Source organism: Macrotis lagotis, chromosome X (assembly GCF_037893015.1).
Source record: "Macrotis lagotis isolate mMagLag1 chromosome X, bilby.v1.9.chrom.fasta, whole genome shotgun sequence".
Classification (NCBI taxonomy): Eukaryota; Metazoa; Chordata; class Mammalia; order Peramelemorphia; family Peramelidae; genus Macrotis; species Macrotis lagotis.
This window is the reverse complement of record NC_133666.1, coordinates 342,467,051-342,489,071: the sequence shown is the minus strand read 5'-3', so window position 1 is coordinate 342,489,071 and position 22,021 is coordinate 342,467,051. Positions and strand designations below refer to the sequence as shown.

General features: G+C 32.2%; 1 protein-coding gene across 1 annotated transcript in view; it reads right to left on the bottom strand.

Moving 5' to 3' along the window:
- The window catches only part of ADCY2 (adenylate cyclase 2), a 553,319-nt gene that overhangs the window by 101,092 nt on the left and 430,206 nt on the right, over positions 1–22,021 (bottom strand). Inside the window, exons 12-14 of the mRNA XM_074199408.1 lie at positions 21,432–21,512; positions 8,990–9,059; positions 6,263–6,360 (exon numbers count right to left, since the gene is read on the bottom strand). Coding sequence (XP_074055509.1) covers positions 6,263–6,360; positions 8,990–9,059; positions 21,432–21,512 — 249 coding nt within the window. The remainder of the gene's footprint in view (positions 1–6,262; positions 6,361–8,989; positions 9,060–21,431; positions 21,513–22,021) is intronic.

The window sequence follows — 22,021 nt, the reverse complement described above, 5'->3', positions numbered from 1 at the left end:
CTCTAAAATTCTATTCAAAATGCTATTCTATGCTTTGCCCTTCCTCTAAAATTCTATTCAAAATTCTATTCTATGCTTTGTCCTTCACAAGGTTTTTATTGCGGGGGGGGAAATCCTACCAGTACTTAGTGCCCCTCCCATTGTTGCTACTAGTTTTGTATATATTTACTGTTTCTATATGACATATCCTTTCCCTTTCTCACACAAGAGATTATAGGCATCTTGAGGTCATGCACTCTTGCATTTTTTTGTATTTATATACCAATGGTTTTCCATAATGCCCTATATATTTTAGGTAATAAAACCTTATTTTATGAGTGATCATTCAAGAATAAATTCAAATACAGACATGTTAAAAATTATACATATTGTAGTCCAGTATGTATTTGAATCTATTTCCAATGTCTTTCTGATAAGAACACTGTAATTAAAAATTTTATAGAGATTGTTGACAATTCTGCTGGAAAATTTTAATGGTTACATTCTCCTTTCCAAAGTCATGAGGCTAATATGGGATCCTCTGTATGTGCCTAATTGGGTATCAATGGCTAAACAAATTGTCTCATTGAGGCAACTAGGTGGCATAGGAGTCAAGAAAGTTCTGAGTTTAAATCCTGACTCAGCTACTTATAAGCTATGTGACATTGGGAAAGTCATTTAACTTCCCTTAGGCAAAGTTTCCTCCATTGTAAAATGAGGATATTATATATTTCTTAGGGTTATTGTGAAAATAAAATAAGATAGAACCATAAATCACTTTATAAACTTTAAATGACTATACTGTACACATCTAGATGATAGTATGCAGATGACATTATTGTTGTTATTTTTGGTCCATAGTCACATCTAGAAAAGAATACTTTTGAAAGTATTTTATATAGATAGTCATAATTTTTGACTCAGAAATCTTCTTGGCCTATTGAGTAAGGACATTAATTAGGAAAAAACATCCTACATATAATAAAATATTCATGGAAATGATTTTTGTAATAATAAAGAATTGAAGAGAAAAGAATAGAAAGAATGAAAGAATTTCCATTTGAGGTGTGATTTTAAAAATATGGCATATGAATATAATAGGATACTACCCCACTATAGAGAAAAGATGACTATAAAGAATATAAGCAAGCATAGCTAAAATCTATGTGAACTGATACAGAAAGAATTGAAGAGATCCAGGGGCAAAATATAAAGATTATGACATTCTAAATCTTAAAAAAATACTTTCCACACTTTAATTTAAATGACCAAGTTTAACCCAAGATAAAAGTTGATATCACAGAAGTATTGTGCTCATAATCATTAAATATTACATATACAGTCAGACATGGTCAATGTATTGGTTGGTTTCATTGAAATACTTTCCCCTTCCTCTTAAAATCTTTTTGTAAAGGAAGACTCACTGGTATAAAGGAAATGGCATATATTAAGAAATAAATGGCAAATGAAATAACAAACACCAACAAAAAATATTAAAATGATATATTATACTATTAAGGGCATAATACTTCTAAAGGCAGGTCAAACACTCACTACATTTGTCCAATAAATTTGTATAGGATCAGAGTGGTTATGGCAGATGGTATCCTTGTCCAAATGAAAGGAAATGTCTTATTTAAAAAAAAAAAAACCTAAAATCAGAAATGCTTTGTGACATAGTGATCATTGTTCCAAAGCCATTCAATAGAACCATTAACCTTATCTGATTTAAAGATGACAAGTTGGGTTTCATTAGGTATACCAAGATGTCCATGTAAATTAATCAGTTTTGATGACTGCCAGATGTGAAGCTGCTTTAAAAAAAAATCATACAAGAGAGATTGATAACATTTATAGAAAAGCAAAATGATTGTTCTTTGTCATGCTGGAGGCAAAATATACTATTTCCTTTTTTAATAATTTCTAATGTTAAGGATTTAATCACCTAGATTGATCCTTTGGATGAGTAAGGGTTGTTTAAAAACCAGGATATCCTCTCCCCCCACCCTCACCCCACCTCCCAACCTTTTCTGCTTATTTGCAGTCTGAACAATATTAACAGGTGACCTTGAGAAGGATAAAGTAGAGAATTTGCTGACAGGAAACAGAGAACAAGATCCATGAATGGGCTAAAAGTAGTAATATTAATGAGATACTCATTTCTTAGGGGAAAATCATTGGATGTCTTTTTTTTCCCCATTCCTTTGGAACTCATTTGAGAAGCAATTTATCTCTTTTTTTTTCAAATGAGTAAGGCACAAGTTTACAGACTTGAAGTTCTTTGGCTGTCATATCTGTGCTAATTTTGACAACAATCTGCTTAAATCAGAATTAAAATTGCTTTAAAGAGGGAGAGGGAGTTTCTTTTTATCTCCATTGGGTTAAGAAGGCCTGGAAAAACAAAAAGTGAGAATCAACCTTTATTGCCACTTAGAGTGTATTTTTTCTAGTAATAAGAAGAGAATGTACTGCAATTAGCTGCCCAATCAGAATCCCTGTGGAGAGTAAAAGGAGTGAATTAAAGTTTGATTAAATTTTCAATTACAACCACAGGGTATTTCTGGTATAAGCAGCCTCCAGAGATACACTGAATCTGATAAGTTGGAAGGTTCTTTCCCAAATATTACTGTATCAATTCTTCATCTCTATTGAGATTGCAAGCTATACTTTTCAAATTGATCTTGTTTCTCACTGCTTTTTAAATCTGATTCCATTAAATCTGATTAAGTGTCAAATACTTAAAAAACAGTTATCTATTATTCAACTCTATAAGCAAAGAAGTGTACCCTTTTACAAGTATTGAGAAATTAGTATTCTTTCACCTTTCAATTATAGGGCGAGATGGTATCTGAGATGGTACCATAAAGCCATAGAATCTTAAAGTTTCAGAGGCCATCTAGTCCAATCAGCGTCTGAACAAGAGTACCCAAAGAAAAAGAATCATTTAAAGGGAGAGATGAAAATAGGAAAAAAAAAATCTAAGTTAAATGAAACATTTATTGTCACAATGCATTATTTTGAGGATATTGGTACATGCCACATTTTTCATAAGCATAATATAATTGTTCTAAATTCAACTAGAGTTTAGAAATACACAAGATTTTTTAAAATTTTTTTAGTTTTTTTTTTTATTCAAGGCAAATAGGGTTAAGTGGCTTGCCCAAGGCCACACAGCTAGGTAATTATTAAGTGTCTAAAGCTAGATTTGAACTCAGGTACTCCTGACTCCAGGGCCAGTGCTCTGTCCACTGTGCCACCTAGCTGCCCCCTGAAATATGCAAGATTTAATCAAAATTTATCAACAAATATAAGTCATAATTATTTTTCCTATTACCCATGCATGAGTTCAGATAATCTATTTAGTTTGGAAGATAAGAAAAAAAGTGAAGCTACTCCAAATTCAAAACTAAATTAATGCCTAGAAAATTTCTTTACTTTTTTCTTATAATTCCCATTAATGACTTTTATTGTTGATAATAAAAAAATACCAGAATTGAGAAAAGACAAAAAGCTGAAAGAGGAGACCCAAAACACTATGTGTGCATTCATAAATGGAAAAATCAGGACAAGCCTACAAGAAGGCAGACATATAGAAAGATTGATTTACGAGACTAAGACTGTTCTAAATATTGCCTCCAGAGGACTGCCAATAATTATAATTTCATCATTAATTCTCCCTTCCTCCCCTCCTTCCTTCCCCCTTCCCTCCCTTCTTCCTTCTCTCTCTTCCTTCTCTTCTCCCTCTTTCCCTTCCTCCTCCTCTTCTTTCTTCTTCTTCTCCTTCCTTCCTCTCTTCCTATCTTTCCTTTCTTCTTTCTATCCCAACTAAGCTAGAAGTGTACTTTAAGCTCATAGACTTCGTGCCAAGGATGTCTTAATTTGCTTTATTTTTTCTGATCTTACTTAGCTTGGTGCCCCCTCCATTGATCCTATTGGTCCTAGTCTCAGGGTGGATTTCAATTATATTTGGTATTACCAAAGCTCAGGACTTCTGAATTTAAGCAATCCATCAGGAATAAACTTCTATCTCTGAATTTCTTTTGTGAAATTAACTATAGTATCCAATATTTTCTTCTCCTTTATTCTTTCTTCTCCTTTTTACCCCTTTAACATAGGCTAATATAGAGCAACCATAGTTACTAAATTGAAGATAATTAGGAAAATAAAAGAAAATGCAACTTTAATTGTCAAAACAGTTTAAATTCAAACATGGAAGAAAGTACTTGACCTAAAGTCAAGCAATTCATATCTGCAGATGCCAAATTGTCTTTTTTTCCCTTCTTGATTGCAAAGTCCCTTGAGGCTGTGAAAAGAGCACTGCCTTTGATTTGTCTGGTCCTGGAACTGCCACTAATTTTTTCAACTTCTTTTCTCTAAATCTCAGTTTTCTCCACTGGAAAATAAGGGGTTTGGATTAGATCATAGGTGCTTTTAGGTTTTAATATTCTGTGACTGACATAAAAGAACATAAATCATTGATATTATTTTAGCAGTTGATCACAAGACTCTTTGTTTCATATAAGTATGTGAAATTATTAATTTCTTATATACATGCATAGAGATGGAATTAGGAAGAATTTTGTGACAATTTCTTCACTAAAGGACAAGAGATTTTAAGAGCAGTTTTTTTTTGAATTTTTTTTTTTTTTGCAAGGCAATGGGGTTAAGTGGCTTGCCCAAGGCCACACAGCTAGATAATTATTAAGTGTATGAGCCAGGATTTGAACTCAGGTATTCCTGACTCCAGGGCCGGTGCTCTATCCACTGCACCACCTAGCCACCCCAAGAGCAGTTTCAAAGTTCTTAGAGGATTTTAATCTCAATTTTGGAGTTCTCCACCTGGAACTTGACAAGTAAACTTGATTTAAATTTGAATAAGCAGTAGAGTGACCCTGAAAAGTCATTTAACCTTGCTTGCTTCATTTTCCTCATCTGTAAAAAGATACCACTCCAGTATCTTTGCCAAGAAGACCACAAAGGGCATCTAGAAGAGTTGGATATGACTGAAATAACTGAACAACAATGACAAAACTTAGCCCTTGTATCTACTTGGCTTCCATACCGTCATATAGCTTCAAATAGCATGTAGTTAACTGATCATCTACCTGGGTCATTTTACCTCCTTCTCTGACTCTGGAGTATTTTTTCTTCCCACCTAGACTCATTCCCTTCACATTGGACCTCCTGGTACCATGCCATTTTCCCTGAGATATTAATCTATTCAACTTTATAACTCCTAAATTGAATGTCCTTGAGTGGGTAGAGGATGGTGCTGAATGAGTGATAATTTGCTGCTCTTCTATCACCTTTTATCTTTCTCTTAGCCTAACAAATCAGTATTATTATTATTCTTTTCTTGGAATGAATATGTCAATTCATTAACCCATGGATCAACTCACCCTCCTTGTGACTGTATTGAACAAAATGCTCCCTATGTATATAGTGTCTCTCCCATTAAAAGGTGAGTTCCATGACAAATGTTTTTACTTTTTGTAGTTTTATTACCAATGCTTAGTAAAGTTAAATAAAGGAATAAGAAATGCTTTTTTAACCATCTATTAGCCTCAGAGATGGTGCAGAACAAAGGGGGGAAAATCCCCCTGAAGAGAGACAAAGTATGTCTTTCAAGTCAGCTGCCAGAAACCAAATGTACCAGAACCTCAGAAGTAAATATTGCACACCTGCCATTAACTATACCAACAAGTTTAATTTGATTTGCAATTTGCTTTGTTTTTCAAAACAAAGATAAAAGATGTAAGAAAGGAGAACAAGATTGACTACAATGAAAAAAGAGCTCTATTAGCAAAATGACCTTGTGTAATACCAGTGGTTGAATTATTTATACAGCAATTATGTCTTTTTTTATTATTATTTCTCTATTATTAAGTTTTTTGAATGAATCCTCAATTTCATGTTAAGATATACCTTTTTTTTAGGTTTTTTTTAGTTTTTTTTTGTAAGGCAAATGGAGCTAAATGACTTGCCCAAGGCCACACAGCTAGGTAATTATTAAGTGTCAGAGGCTGGATTTGAACTCAGGTACTTCTGACTCCAGGTCCAGTGCTCTATGCACTGAGCCACCTAGCTGCCCCATTAAGGTATACCTTTGATTTCATTATTACAGCATGTTCCTGCTGTCAGATACAATCTGGGCCCCACTGTTGTCAAAAAAAGTTCATTGTAAAAGAAATGCAAGCTATAATAATAATAATAATAATAATAATAATAATAATAATAATAATAATAACAAGAAGATTAATAATAAAAAGATGACAATACTTACTTTGGTAATACTAATATCTGCACAATAAAGATGCCAAAGAAGATGAGACAAGCACAAGTCACATAATACTTGAATGCAGGTAATGTAGTTGCTCTGTACTAGAAAAAAATAGAAGTCATTAATAAGCTTCTTAAGGAAGACCGACATAATAAAATCTATCAGCCTGATTTATATGTAGGACACACATCCATGAATTGAAGAATAGATGATGACAAAAATAAAATAAAAGCATTGCTTATCTCAGGATCAATGAACACTTCTTATTTGAAGTTTAATTCTGTCATGCCCATTTCTTCCCTCTATGGAATGTAAAGGCTGCAAGCAGAGTCTTAATACTCCTTTCTCTAAGTATTCAAAATTCTTAATGTATGTCACTGAATATCACTTTCAAAAAAAGAGTAAAGAACTGGTCTGAGAAAACAGAGATGTTTCAGGTGAAGATGAGTTAACTGTGAAAATCCAGGTCGTCATCATCACAATGTAAAATTATTTAGTGAATCTACTACCCAAAGTTGGTTATAGAGATTTTTTTTGACTTTGGTACACTGTCTAGGAAATAAAAAACATAAAGAGAAGTAGTATGGTGTCATGGATAGTGATCATACTTAGAGGTAGGAAAAGCCAGTTTCATTTTTTCCCCCTAAAACATAGTGACTGTGTCACCTGGAAAGTCATTGTATCTTTTGGTAAACCAGTCAATATTCTAAAACTCTAAGTTAAAGATCAATCTGCATTATGGAAGATTTCTTACACCAGTAAAATCATTCATTCAGAAAAAAAATTGAGATAAAAAAGTTTGTTACTATCTATCTTTTAAAGCCACTTAGTATACTGAATTCAGTTAAGCACTTTTTTGTGAGTAAAGACACTGTTCTCTGATATTGTGGGAGCTAATATAGTTTAGGAAACAGAGATTCATTATCTACTCTGATTTGATGAATCTTCTGATTCTTAAAAAGTGAAGTGATTTGTTTAATTTGTCCGCAGTTCTGCTGTTACCCTTAAATTATCACAGCAGGATATTCACATTGTTCTTAATATTAATCTGCAAAGGCATACTCGCTAGTACTGTTTATACCGTGTAGCAGGGAATGACAATTAAAAGAAATAATTATATATATATATATATACATATATATATCAATTCTGTATTGTAAAAAAGGGTAAGAAATATCTTTGTGACATTCTTTCAATGTTCACTATGACTAGAAATATTGCATTTCAAAAGATAATTTTGCAACATTTATATATTCCTCTTTCAACATTCTAGGTGAATGTGTGTATATACTTATGAAATTTATATGAAGACTTGAGAGTAATCAATTTGGAGTAAGGCTAGTATAACCTCCTCCCAGTCTTTTTTGTATCTTCATAATAATTGAGTTTTTATGAGGCTCAAATGAGGCAATAAATGCAAAGTGCTTTTAAAACTTCAAGAAACTCTGTATAAATGATTACTATTATTTTTAACCATCATCATTAACTCATATCTGGCAGAAGTGCTTGAAAATAGAGTTAGAAAGAGACATTAAGAGCTAAATCCTTCCCTGAGAACCTCCAGAGTTTAACTTGGTGGAACATATAGAGGTATATATTAGTCAAGTGATACTAACACATTTTAATGAAATATGTCATTGAAAGTTCAGAAGAATTTGTGTGTGATAAAGGAGATAAATTAGCATAATTATTTAAATATGATTAAACTACTTACATGAGATTGTACTTTCATCTGTTTAAATTCTTCAGTAGTTTGTACAAAGATATACATAGGAATTAACTGTGAAATGCTTATTGAAATAATTTAAAAAATATTACTGCCTACCAAAGATGAAAAGAACTGTTAGATCCAACTGAGTCTAACCCAGTATTACTTTTTTTTAACACCTGATTATTCATATATATTGCAATTGTTTGAGGGGATAATACTTCTCAATTACTACTACTCAGTTTACAAGGCTGTGTAATTAAATGGTTTAAGGATGGAAATTATGATTTCTTATTATTCTCTTTTCTAGGTCAACAAGGAGCAAAATATATCAGGAGAAATAAATGAAATAAAGTTCAATTAAGAAAGGGAAGATGTCCTCTCCCCAAACCCTACTACCATTACTTAGTTGTCTATTACACATAATCACTAGCAACTATGTTAAGTTTTGGCATGGAAAGAGATAAAGAAAAAAATATTTGTTTATTTGTTCTAAATTTTTAGGTCACAATTAGAAGTCAATAAAAGCCCCCAAAAAGGTTTTAAAATTTTATTTTCTAAATTCACTTAAGAAAGGTACTGATGTGAAATACTTTTTTTCAGTGTTAACAAGTGCTAAATCCAAATACAATTTCTTTATTAAGAATAATCTTGAATTACTAAGAAGCTGATGTTCTGTTTTTAAATTTTTACCTAAGAAAATTAAAAAAAAAAACATATATTTGTCCTTAGCTCTTTAACTTGCTGCAAGTGTCTGAAACATCTGTTGCCAACACCATTTGCTAGATGTGCAAGGAGTATTGAGTGGATTATGGTATGCAAAGGAAAAGAAATCAGGTCTCCTATGGTAACAAAAATATCATGGGGAAATGAAAGGAGAAGCCAAGAATGAGTCTGACATATTTAGCTGTAGTTTTAAGGCCACATGCAAATAACTTGAAAAGAAACCTCGGAAAGACTTTTAAAAATGACTTTAGCATTTCAGAAAAAAATCAGTTAGGTTTAAAGTGAAAATAGCTTACTTCTTTCTCAAGTGTTTTGTTATAGAAAAGTAGAGAAATTCTTTGAATATCTTCAGATTTGAGCCACTGCCTGGAAATAAAAAAAAAAGACATACGAAATAAACCAAAATTACAATTAGAACATCTGTAAACATTATTTCTTTTTTAAAATCAAATGATTCCAGGTTCCACTCCCAACCTTAAAAGTTTTAAAATGATAAAATGTGTTAGCCAGAAACAAAGAAAAAGATTGAATGGAATAAATATAGGATATTTTAGATATAGAATCTTTAATGAGGATCTGCCAGTGCCATATTCTTATTTACATACTTACCAACACATGTCTTAGACAAACATACATATATATGTATAAAATATGTATATATAAATAATATATACATGTGTATATAAACAGCCAAAATTTAACAGATGGGAGGTGAAGTGTTCATTGAAAATACTTGAATTACCACTTCTCATTCTAATTACTGATGCTTTATTGAAATTACATAGAACTTGTCTCTCATGAAGGATATCTTTAGATCCTAGTGAAAACACTCTGTTTTGAATGTGCTTAGCATACAATACTTCTACAGTGCAGCCATTATAGAACCCCAAAGCTTTGATTTTACCATTTAGCATAAATACAGTTTCTATTTCTACTTCTACAAGATTTGAACCTTTTTCTTTACTTGCACAGATGCCATCTTAATCTAGGCTATTATTACTTGTCTCTTGACTAGATTAGTCTCCTGATTAATCTCCCATCCTCAAGTTTCTCCTCTCCATACCATCCAACACGCTAATGCCAAAGTAATTTTCTTAAGCCCAGATATGACCATGGCATTCTCAAATTGGAAACATGTAAAGGACAAAAAACAATATCTTTTTGTCCTGCAGTCCTAATTTCCTTTCTATTTCTAGGACAAAATTCAAACTCCTCTGGCTAACTTTTATAGACTTTAATAATTTGGCCTCAAAAATGTTTCAAGTCTTACTAGACGTTATCTCCTCTATTTGTGATTCAGTCAAAATGATTTTTTTTTATCAAATTAATATTCCATCTTCAATCTCTGTGACTTTTTTGGTTCCTGCAATGCACTCCTTCCTTATTTTCATCTCATAAAGTTCTCATAAACATCTCTGGAGATGTTAAAAAAGTTAAAATACTCTACTCTCAAGTTGCTCAAAGTCCAAAAAAGGAAACAACATATATATTACTATTTGCAGACATGATATAGGTAGAAAAAATTGGAGGTAACCAAAAAAAAGGAAAGTACTGGCATTAAGGGGGAATGGGAATCACCCTTTCAAAATACTTTATTATTTTGTCCAAATTTTGTCCAAAAAAAGTACTTTAGGTGGGACTTGAAGGGATATGAAAAACTAAGAAATGGAGATGAGAGAGGCAAATCTCAATTATGGGAGATAGTAAAGATATTTTGAGGTGGGAGATGGAGAAGAACATAGAGAAGGCCAGAGTAACAAGATCATAGAGTCCATTGAGGGCAGTGCATTGTAAGAAGCCTGCACACAGAGGAAGGGGCCAGGTTATGAAGGACTTTAAGATCAAAGTGAAGAATTTCATATGTGATCCTAAAGAAAATAGGGAACTACTAGGAGAGTGAATAGAAGATTATATTATCAGCAATGGAGATTTGCAAGATCTGGTTATAGTAGAGTGAGAGAGACTTGAAGCCAGGAGAACAAGCAGCCAGCTACTCTAATAGGGTGAAATGATCAAATTGATTCTGTATCATCTTTTAATTGATTTTTATAGTCAATGAACTTTTTTCCTGTAATTGATTAGGTCATGGTTCTTTGTCTCTGAACGTAGTTCAGAATTCAGTTGGTCTGTAATGAGTTAAGTTTAGAAATTCAGTTCTCATATTAATCACTGTTCTTTTGTTGTGTTGAGGATATCTGGTTCATTATCCAAATAAGTCTGGTTCAATATCGCTAACATTGTAGGTGGATTCAAAAATGAACATTTTTTTAGTCACAGAAGAGAAGCATGGAGTTGTTGCTAGACCCTTATTCCCAATTTCCAACCAATCCTGTTACTTTCCCATGTCTGAGGTTGTAATATTTACTTTTGGCATTCATGATTTTGAGTTATTTTAATCAATCACAATTCATTACTCCATCTGTTAAGTCCTGTTCTTTGTTCTGTACTCCCTAAAACTAAAAAAAGCAAGTTATTCTTCTCATTTGGGATCCTGAAGATGAGATTCTACTCAATGTTAAATTTGTGCTTTCCTAATAAATTGATCACACTTGGAACTTTTTGTCTCAGTTTATCTTAAATTACAACTGTAACAGGTGGGTAAACAATATCCACAGAGAAAAATTGACAAAAAAAGTGTTATGAAAAGAGAAATCAAAGAACAAAGTACCAGATTAGATATGGAATATATGTTTAAAAGATAAATGAGGAACTGTAAGTGACAACTAGATTTGAGCCTGAAGGTAGTAGTACACTTAATAGATACAGGAAAATTAGAAAGAGGAGACAGTTTTGGGGAAAGATGGGACAAATTTGGGGAAAATTTTAGACAGGTTTAGCTTAAGAGAAGATCTCCAGTAGGCAGTTGATGTGAAATTGAAGGTCAAGAGAGAAGTTAGGGCTAAACAAATAATCTAAATATTATATTCATAGAAATAATTGTAGATAATGAAATCACCAAATGAACAGGCATAGAACAATGTTGTTAAACTCAAAATGAAGTAGAAACTATTGAATTATACACAAGTATCCAGGCAGGTTGTATACTGACTTAGAAAGCTGTATGCTAACATTTAATGTTAGCATACAGCTTTCTAAGGTCAGTTTTTCATAAGACAGCTGATAGCTTTCTAAGTCAGTTTACAAAAATGTTAGAATATAACTTTCTAAGTCAGCTTATCTATTTTGCTAAATATTTCCAAATTATGATTTAAACAGGTTTCTAATTGATATTTCCTATTTCTTACATCCCTTTTCATTTATCCCTCCCTTACTTCTGCCCCTCCTAGAAAGTCGGATATCCTATATGACAAAGATGAAAAAAATGACCCCACAACTGATCAATACAACTGCTTGTCTGTATTAATCATAATATTATTCCATTAAGTTCCTGTACAATAAATTCAGCCATTTCTCAATTGATGATGTTTTTACTTCTTAAGTATCATAATAAAATGTTGTTGGGGCTGGGTAGTGCAATGGATAGAACACTGGTCTTGGAGTCAGGAGGACCTGAGTTCAAATGTGACCTCAGACACTTAATAATTACCTAGCTGTGTAATCTTGGGCAAGTCACTTAACCCCCATTGCCCTGAAAAAAACAAAATGCTGTTGTAAATATTTTGGAGTATATGTTTTTTCTTGTTGATGCATTTTTGAACTATAAGCCTAGTAGTGAAATATTTAGTTCAAAGGGAATAGACATTTTAATTAGTTTGCATAATTCCAAATTTCTTTCTAAAATGGTTGCACCATTTTACAGTTCCCCAACAATGTATCTTTCCACAACCCCTCCAACACTGATTTACCATTTTTTAAATTTGCTAATTTGCAGGCTGTGAAGTATTGTTTTCTTTTGTATTTCTCTTATATTCAAAATTTGGAGTATTTTTTCATGTGCTTGTGAATAGTTAATAGTTTGAGAACTTTTTAGTATCTTCTTTGCTATTTATCTATTGAAGAATGGCTAGTAGATATATGTATATATATATATATATATCTATGTATAAATTCAAATACATACATATGTACATTTATAATAGTAAACCATCAAAGAAATCTGATACAAAGATATTTTCCCATTTAAACACATCTATTCTTTTCTAATATGGATTAATGTTGTCTGTGCAAAAGACAGATAAATATTGTCTGTGTTTTAAGAAATCAGTTTTTTTATTTTATCTTTTATAATTGTTTCTAACTCTTATTTGGTTAAGAATACATTTCTCATATAAAAAAGAAAAAAGGCCTATTTTTAATATATATAGATATATATTTCTATATATATATCTGCTTTTTTGTGATAGCAAGGATTTGGAAGTTGAGGAAATGATCATCAATTGGGAAATGGCTGAACTAGTTGTGGAATATGATTGCATTGGAATACTACTGTGCTATAAGATTTGACAAGCAAGCTGATTTCAGGGGAAAAAACATGGAAAGACATATAAACTGATTTAGTTAAATAAGCACAACCAGAGAACACTGTACACAGTGACAGCAATATTGTACAATGATCAATTGTGAATAAACTTAGCTACTCTCAGCAATACAATGATACAAGACAATTGGAAAGTACACATGATGAAAAATGCTATTTACATCTAGAAAAAGAACTAATGGAATAAGACTGCAGATTGAATGAAGCATACTGTTTTTCATTTTATTTTTTTCTCGGTTTATTATTATTTTTTTGGTTTGTGTCTTCTTTCATAACATGAATATTATGGAACTATGTCTTGCATCATTTCCCATGTATAATCTATATCAAATTGCTTACTACTTCAGGGAAGAAATGAGGGAAGAGGAGTGATACAGGAAATACAGTGAGGAAATATGTAATTCAAAATTTTAAAAATGTAAAACTTCTCTTTAGGTGTAATTGGGAAAAAGAAAATATGAAGAAAACACACCTTATTTTTCCCCTTATCCATCTTGTCTTTCTGTTTACTCTAGAGCCTCTTCTAACATTCATGACCCCTATAAGTCTCTCTCTTTATATACATATATATATGTTTATATTCTATATATAACAACTCCAAGATATTCATTCTAGGCTCTTCCATTTAGGTACTTTTTGCTATTGTCTTGTAGGGCTTATCCCTTGGATTCTCCCTTTCCTTTGCCTTGGAATAATTCCAATTATTTACAGATATCAGAGAAGATGCTGGCCTTTGGTAAGGCTCTTCCTTCCTCATTGATCCATACCCTCTTTTGATGACCTTTTTCTCCCTACATTTTCCTGGAAATCTACTCCCTATGTACATGTTCTCCCACTCCAAGTGTCAGTTGCTCCCAGGGTTTCCAACTTCCTCCCTCCCAAAACAAGCTGACTTTTTCAAGCACCAATTCTCTCAGGCTACACTCAATGTAAAGTCCTCATTTCTCTTCACACAGAGAGAACACTCAGCTGTGAAATCCCCTTCCCTTTCCAGAATAAGCTTTCCTTTCCCCCATTTAATATTTCCTCTTCTTCCTCACTCACTATTATGTAGGCTCTTTATGAGACCACAGAGGTTACCTTTCCCTCATTGTTAGCCCATGATTTGACCCTGGCATGTCTCTCACTCCTCTTTATCTCCCTGGTTCCTTCCACCTCTTTGCCCCTTTTATGTACCTTTCCAGGCTTTATGTAGCCACAAAAGAAATATTCACCTATAAGCAAGTTCTGTCCATAATGCCTTCTGTTCACCTCTTCATTGATATCTTTACCAGAATCCTGTCTTCACCCCTGTGTCATTGAATATATTTAGAAAGAAGTTTCTTACTGGTGTGACTGTTGTCCTTGTTACTTTCATTTATTCACGTCACATATATTTCTATTATCTTGGGTGTTTGAGAAGTAAATAATCTCTTAGTTTTAGTTTTCTTTCTAAAATGTTCCAAACTGATATTTTATATTGAACAATTTTTATTATTGAATCATTGTCCCATATAGTTAAACTCATATTTGCAGGTGAGATCACTTTGGATTGCCTCTTGAGCTCCATTTCCTTTTTTTAGTGGGTGCAGAATAATCTTGTATAAATTGAATGTCCTTTCTTTTGTATTTGAAAGTCTTTCTCCTGATTCATATAATTTACTGTTTTTGAATTGAATTGTTAGATTTAACTGCAATATGTTTTGGAGTTTGTAGTCTTTCCCCCCCCGAAATCTGTAAATGCTTTCAATTGGAATTTCATTTTCTATGTTCAGAAATTCTGACAATTCTATTATATTATTTCCTTTGTTGTGGTGCTAAGTTTTTTTTTTTGTTGTGTTCTTCTGGGAGACCTATGATCCTTAAATTGCTTCATCTCACCCTGTCTTTAACATAAGTATGTTTTGCTAGAATAATGAGCAACTTTTCTGTTTGAGGTTATTGTTTATTTGCTTCTCTTCTTCTACATTGTCCTTCACTTTTGTGTATTTCTATTCCCAATCTATTTTCTTTCTTTTATTTCTTTGTTAAGACTTACCATCACAGATTCAAGTTTTTCTATTCTGTTCATTAACTTTTTGCTGTGTGGGACTTAAAGTCTGCTCTTATAATGATTACTTCTAAATCACTGAGAAAAGCACATTTTAATTCCGTTTTCTATCCAACATCATGAAGTACTGGATCATCTTCCTTTATTTTTCACCATTTATTCATAGATGCCTGAAATTGTTTAATAGATCTGGATGTCTCATTTCCATCTATTGTTATTGTTTTCTTTGCTGACTTATCTGTTTATACTCAAAGTCTTTGGGATTTCTTTTTCCTGGAATCTTTGGTTTTTTCTATCCCTCTCCCCCTGCCCCTTTATATTCCTTTTTTTATTCACTATGAATCTCTCACTTCTGTCTGTGTTTTTTTTTGGAGTTAGATCCAAAAGTCTTGGTCTCCACACAGATTCACTAGTCTAGGATTCTGCCATGACTGACTTTTAGTTGATTACAAACTGGTTATTGTTCCCTTTCCTTCAGACATAAAGGAGTTCTGCATATTCATTGACCTACACAGTATTCTTTTTTGGTTACCTGTCCTTCTTTTTTTCACTTCTCTGGCCTGGCACTAGCAGTTAGGGCAGAAGTGGGGTGGGGAAACATGATTCTACAGAATTCAAAGCAAGGAAAAACATATAAACCAAAGCATATATCTAAAGGAAACTTTTTTGGAAGTTCTGAAATTATAAAGGTTTTAAAGAAAATTATCATAAATATCTGAAGGAAGGAAAAAGATCAAATTATTGGGAAAAAATCAAAAATAGTTGTATGCCAGGACAAGTGAATAGTAGGGAGGGGGCTGGCACACAGTAAATTCTTAATATTCTTTTGCTTGTTAATTAATAGAGTCCAATGGGTATGTCTAATTTCTCTTCAATATAAAAATCTTTTTGAGAGTAACACTAATATGTAAATAGCACTTAGGGTTTGAAATGCTTTTAAGTATATTTTTAATTGCTTACTGAATAGTTAATTTGTCCTCTTCACATGAATGAACACTCTTCCATGTCTGTACATGCTAACCTCTTCAATTCAAATTTTAATTGTCTAAGAAAATGTATGACTTCAAATGAAACAAATTCTGCTCTGTATTGTCTTTAGGATCCAAGAGAGCTTGCTCAGTAATTCTGGGCAACAATATATCAAAGAAAATATATACCTTAAAAATAATTTATTAAGTATTTATTGTGTTCCAAGAAAACAAATAAAAAGATCTGAGTACAAAAACTCTCTTTTGGGATGGCTAGGTGGCAAAGTGGATAAAGCACCAGCCCTGGAGTCAGGAGTACCTGAGTTCAAATCCGGATTCATACACTTAATAATTACCTACCTGTGTGGCTTTGGGCAAGACACTTAACCACATTGCCTTGCAAAAAAAAAAAAAACAAACCACACCATTAAAATAAATAAATAAATAAATAAAAACAAAAACTTTCTTTTCATATAATTGAAGTAAAATTTTTCATAGAATCTTAAAAAGAAAAAGTGTCCCCATGGTGACACAAACCTTTTAACTCATGTCATGATTTCTTTTGTGACAAACTGTTGATTTGACATTGAGCGGAATCCATTTCAGACTTAATCTGCAAATACCCAAATCTGGTTGGCCTCCCTTTGATAAGAATTCATTTAATTCTAAGTAAGTGCTTGTTTATTTTCTTAGGTTCTCAGCATTTGTGAATTAAAGTCTTAGGTCATGAAAGAACCTGGCTAGTGACCTCACAAAATAGAGGCAGGTGGAACAGTGGAAAGAATTCTGAACATAGAAACAGGAAATTCTAGGTTTAAATTTGGCTTAAATTACTAATTGTGACTCTAGTCAAATCACTTGACCTCTATTTGTCTTATGTTCCTCATCTGTGAAATGGGAATAATAATAATATCTATCTTTCAGAGCAGTTGTGAGGATAAAAATGTTACAATATACATAAGGAGTTCTCCAACCCTTAAAGCATTCTATTACTACTATGGTTCAGAATGCAAGACATTGAAGGTGTAGGTAGAATATAAATAGGTTCAGTTAAAGGGGGGGTAAACTGTTATGAAAACAAGTTGATCCAATTATAAAGAAAGGAAGATGTTACTTACCTAGAGGGAATTGACACCGCATTCAACCAATAGAACATATTTAAAAGTATTTTGTTAAATGCATTATCTTTTGATCTTTGAACTATATTCAATCTCTGATATTTAGTTTAATTAAAATAAAATTTTCCCACTTACAACAAGGATTATAAAACTTAGCTTGATTCACTTGATCACTTTATTTTTGTTTTTTGTTTATTTGTTTAGGGGGACAGGAGATCCTTGTTTTCTTTAATACAGAGAATTCCATCAATTAAAGAAACTATCTCTCACAAAGCAGATTAACAGCTATTCTATAAATTATACTTTCAGAGTTGAATAGACATTTTGAGAGGTTAAATGATCTGCTTTAAGTCACACAGACATTATGTGTCATTGGGGGACTTGAATACACATCTTCTTGATTCTATAATCAGTTCTAGCTATTATATCACAGCTGCTTCCTATTTCAAGTATTGGGAAAATTAATACAATTAAATAATTTGTATAGTCCCTAGAGTTTGATGGTAATAGGATTTGAACTGCAGTAATTCTAGAAATGTGATCGTGTCAGAGTCCATTTAGCAAATATATTTTTCTAAATTAGATCAGAGTAATGTCACATGAGCTAAGAATTGCCTGAAGGTCAAAAATCCCTGTAAATGATTATAATATTAGAATTTTTGGCATCAGTAATAAGTGTGATCTCACTGAGTGTGCTTGCAAATATCTATTTTTTGTACAATGTAGATAAAATATTCAGATAATACACAAAGAAACTATTTTTTAGAAACTACTTTTTAAACAGTTGTTTTGATCTTCGAAACACATAAGATTTTCACTGGAAAAGATATTTATGAATTTCAGATGAGAAAATACAAGTAAAATCAGACAGCTATATAAAAGGACTAGGGAGGTTTGAAATTTTCAAGTGATAACAAAATATAATTGAACCTAATTTGAGAAAAGCCAGAGTAGGTTCCATTTTATTGCTTTTTTCTTTCCTTATTCAATGACTGAGCAATACCTGTTTTTCTCTTTGATTTGTGGAATTAAATTGTGAAACTACAACATAAACATTTATTCTAACTTTAAGGATTCATTATAGAATAAGAACACATTGTAACTTGCAAATATTAATTGACATATATTAGCATATTCAATGGAACAAAGCAGACTTTGAAACCAATTGCCACAAAAAAGTGCAAAGCATAGTAATAAAGCATTTATATTTATCTCATTTTCTAATTACAGTCATTTGCATGAACATTCCAAAAGTTTAAGGAGGTAGTTGCTTGCATTAACTATATTAAGAGATATGTGTGCTGCCTGTAGTTTTGATTTATTCTTTTATCTTCAAGGAACCAGTTAATAAAATTCAAGACATTTATGTTTTTCTATTTCATTTCATACTCTGCAGTATTGCCTATGGTTCATTGAATAAATCTTTTCTTCCATATCATGTATATCAGTCCTTTATAAAAATTATATAATTTTCAAAATTTTTGGTCAAAGGAACCATATCAGAAACTATATGAGATGGTGCATTCACTCAGCATATTCAATGAATTTTAACAGTTTTCTGATTATACTTTTAAAGACAGAAGTTACTTTTATTTTTCCTTCATATTTTTCTTGTTTCAACTAACTTGAAAAATATTATATAGTAAGGAGTACATAAATCTTGAGAATTTTCATATTCTGAGTTGATGTTTATATTAAAGGTTGATGTTTAAGATAATAGAAACTGTTACTGATACAGAATCAGAAATATATTTTTAAAATTTCATTTATTTAAGGCAATGGGGTTAAGTGACTTGCTCTAATCAAACAGCTAGGTAATTACTAAGTGCCTGAAGCCGAATTTGAATTCAGGTCCTCCTGACTCTGGGGCCAGTGCTCTATCCACGTGCCACCTAACTACCTCTAGAATCAGAAATCTTAAAGAATGAAGTCAAATTGGCCTTAGGCAGGATTGCTAGAGGAAGTGAAAGAATTACAAATGAGTTATTTAAAATCCTAAAAAAAAGTTACTGTTAAAATGATGCAATTAATATACTAGCAAATTTGAGAAACTCAACAATTGCCTCTAGATTGGAAAAGATCACTTTTTATTCCAAGCCTAGACAAAGGAAAAGTCAATGAATTTTCACATTACTGAGCAATTGTAGTCATTTTTACCCAAAAGCAAAGCTATGATTAAGATTCTGTAGACTTCAAAGTAATATGGAAACAGCGAATTATAAGATTAGACTGTTTTTTAGAGGCAGAGGAACCAGAACCCAGATTGTCAACATTTGGTGGATTGTGGAAAAAGTGAGAAAGCAAGGGAGTTCCAGAAAAAAATCTACTTCTGCTTCATTGTCTAAGCTAAAGCCTTTGTGTGGATCACAATAAAATATGGGAAGTCCTCAAAGAAATGGGAATACTAGATCATCTCATTTGTCTCCTAAGGAAACTCTTTGTGGGCCAAGAAGCAACAGTTAGAACCAAAGAAGGAATAGTTGACTGGTTTAAGATGAGAAAAAGAGCAAAACAAGGCTGTATATTGTCACATTATTTATTGAATTTACATGCAAAGTACATCATGTGAAATGTCAGGCTATATGAATCAAATGTCAGAATTAAGGTTGTTGGGAAGAATATAAACAATTTCTGACATTCAGATGGTACTACTCATTGAAGAGTAATTAAGAAGCCTCTTGATTAAGTGTAACATCAACAAAACAAAACAAACTAAATCATGGTAACTTGTCCCATCTTTTCCTGGCAAATAATAGAAGAGACAGACTTAAAGATCCCTGTAGAAAGGCAGTCATGAAATTAAAAGTTTACTGATTGGAAGGAAAATGATGGCAAATCTGGATAGTATACAAAAAAGTAGAGACATCACTTTGCTAACTAAAGTCTGTTTAGTCAAAGCAATGGTTTTTCAAATAGTAATGTATGACTGGGAGAGATGAATATAGGGAAATCTCAGTATCATAGAATTTATACTTTTGAATTGTGGTGCTAGAGAAGTCTTTTGAGTATCCCTTGGACAGCAAAGAGATTAAATCAGTTAATATTTAAAGAAATTAATTCAGGCTATTCACTGGAAGGTAAAATATTGAAGCTATATTTTAAACAGTTTAGCCACATAATGAGAAGACATGACTCTTTGGAAAAGTCCCTGGTACTGAGAAAGATTGATGACTGAAAGGAGAGGAGGTGACACATAATGAGATGGATAGATAGCTGTGCATGAACATAAGGTTGGACAAACTTCAGGAGATAGTAGAAGATGGAAAAGAGTTGAACACTACTGAACAAAAAAATCACAAAGTTGGTTGAACCCTTGGAATGACCCATTATTCTTTTCACCCTGGGCAAATGTGTAACTTCTTCAATGTTTTTTAGGGCAGTAATGAGGCCTTGGAAGGCTAGTCAATTTTTAATAAATTGTTACATGTGATAAATGTTGTTTTCACTCCCCCAAAGTCATCTCATATTACTGTTGCAAACCATATCAATAAATAAAATTTTATATCTTGTTATCCTATATCAACAAAAGTAGTTGATAATATTTCTTGTCTTTCCTTCTTATCGTTCCTTCTCTGACTATGGCTGCTCTTCTCTTTAATTTCTGAACAGGTAATTTCTCAATAGGATAACTTGTGGTCAGCCACTGAGATCTATAATACCTCTTACATAAAATGCATCAAAATAACTTCAGATGAATACCATTTTTTGAAAGATTTTTCAAGGCAATGGGGTTAAGTGGCTTGCCCAAGCCCACATGGCTAGGCAATTATTAAGTGTCTGAGGTCAGATTTGAACCCAGGTACTCCTGACTCCAAGGCTGGTGCTCTATCCATTGCACCACCTAGCTGCCCCCAGATGAATACCATTTTTAACTTTTTAAATCATCTCTATTAATCTGATAATATTTTTTGTTGACTTTTCTTATTTCTTATCAGTGACCTACTAACTGTAAAGCATATATAGAAAGGGAGGATATAAGATGCCACTTATGGAGGAGAAGTTCAGGAACTTTTTAAGGTCAAATATTCCCAAGGAAAGAGATAAATGGAGGACAAATGAAAATATTTAGAAAAATAGCAAAAACAACAAAAAAGACAAAGCATATAATTTTTTTGACTGAAGGAAAATAAGGATGGGAAACAAAGATGAGAAATAATTTGCAATTCTTTAAACATGGTAACATACTTTTGAGCATTGATTCCATCAATTGCTTGAATCATTCTTTCATTCAATTCTTCTTCAAATCTTTTCTTCTGTGATTTGGTTCTATGGAGAAAAGAAGTATCATAGAGGAATAAATATTTAACAGTATCTTTCCTGCCTTTGTTCACATGATGCCAAAACACTTGTTCAGTTTCATAAAGAAATTTTGTCAGTCATGGGGATATTTTGTCAACACAGTACTAAACATCAAGGCTTATTGAATTTAGTGGATGGTTTGATCTTAGTGGAGAAGAAAATGGCAACCCTAGTATCTTTGCCAAGAAAAACCTCAAATGGGATCACAAAGAATCAGACATGACTGAAATGAATGAATAACAATAATAAACAAGTAGTCAGTATATATTCCAACTGCAGACTTAACAATTAATGATGCAGTTCACTGAATAATAAAACTAAAAGACAATACTTTGGAAGCTTTGCAGAAAATGTCCAAAATGGAAGACATTTTTATTACATATTAAAACTCCCTTATATAATAGCTTTATATTTCTCTGTTAGCTTACTTGACTCAAAAACTTTATTTGATAGAGGAATATGATTTCTATTTGAAC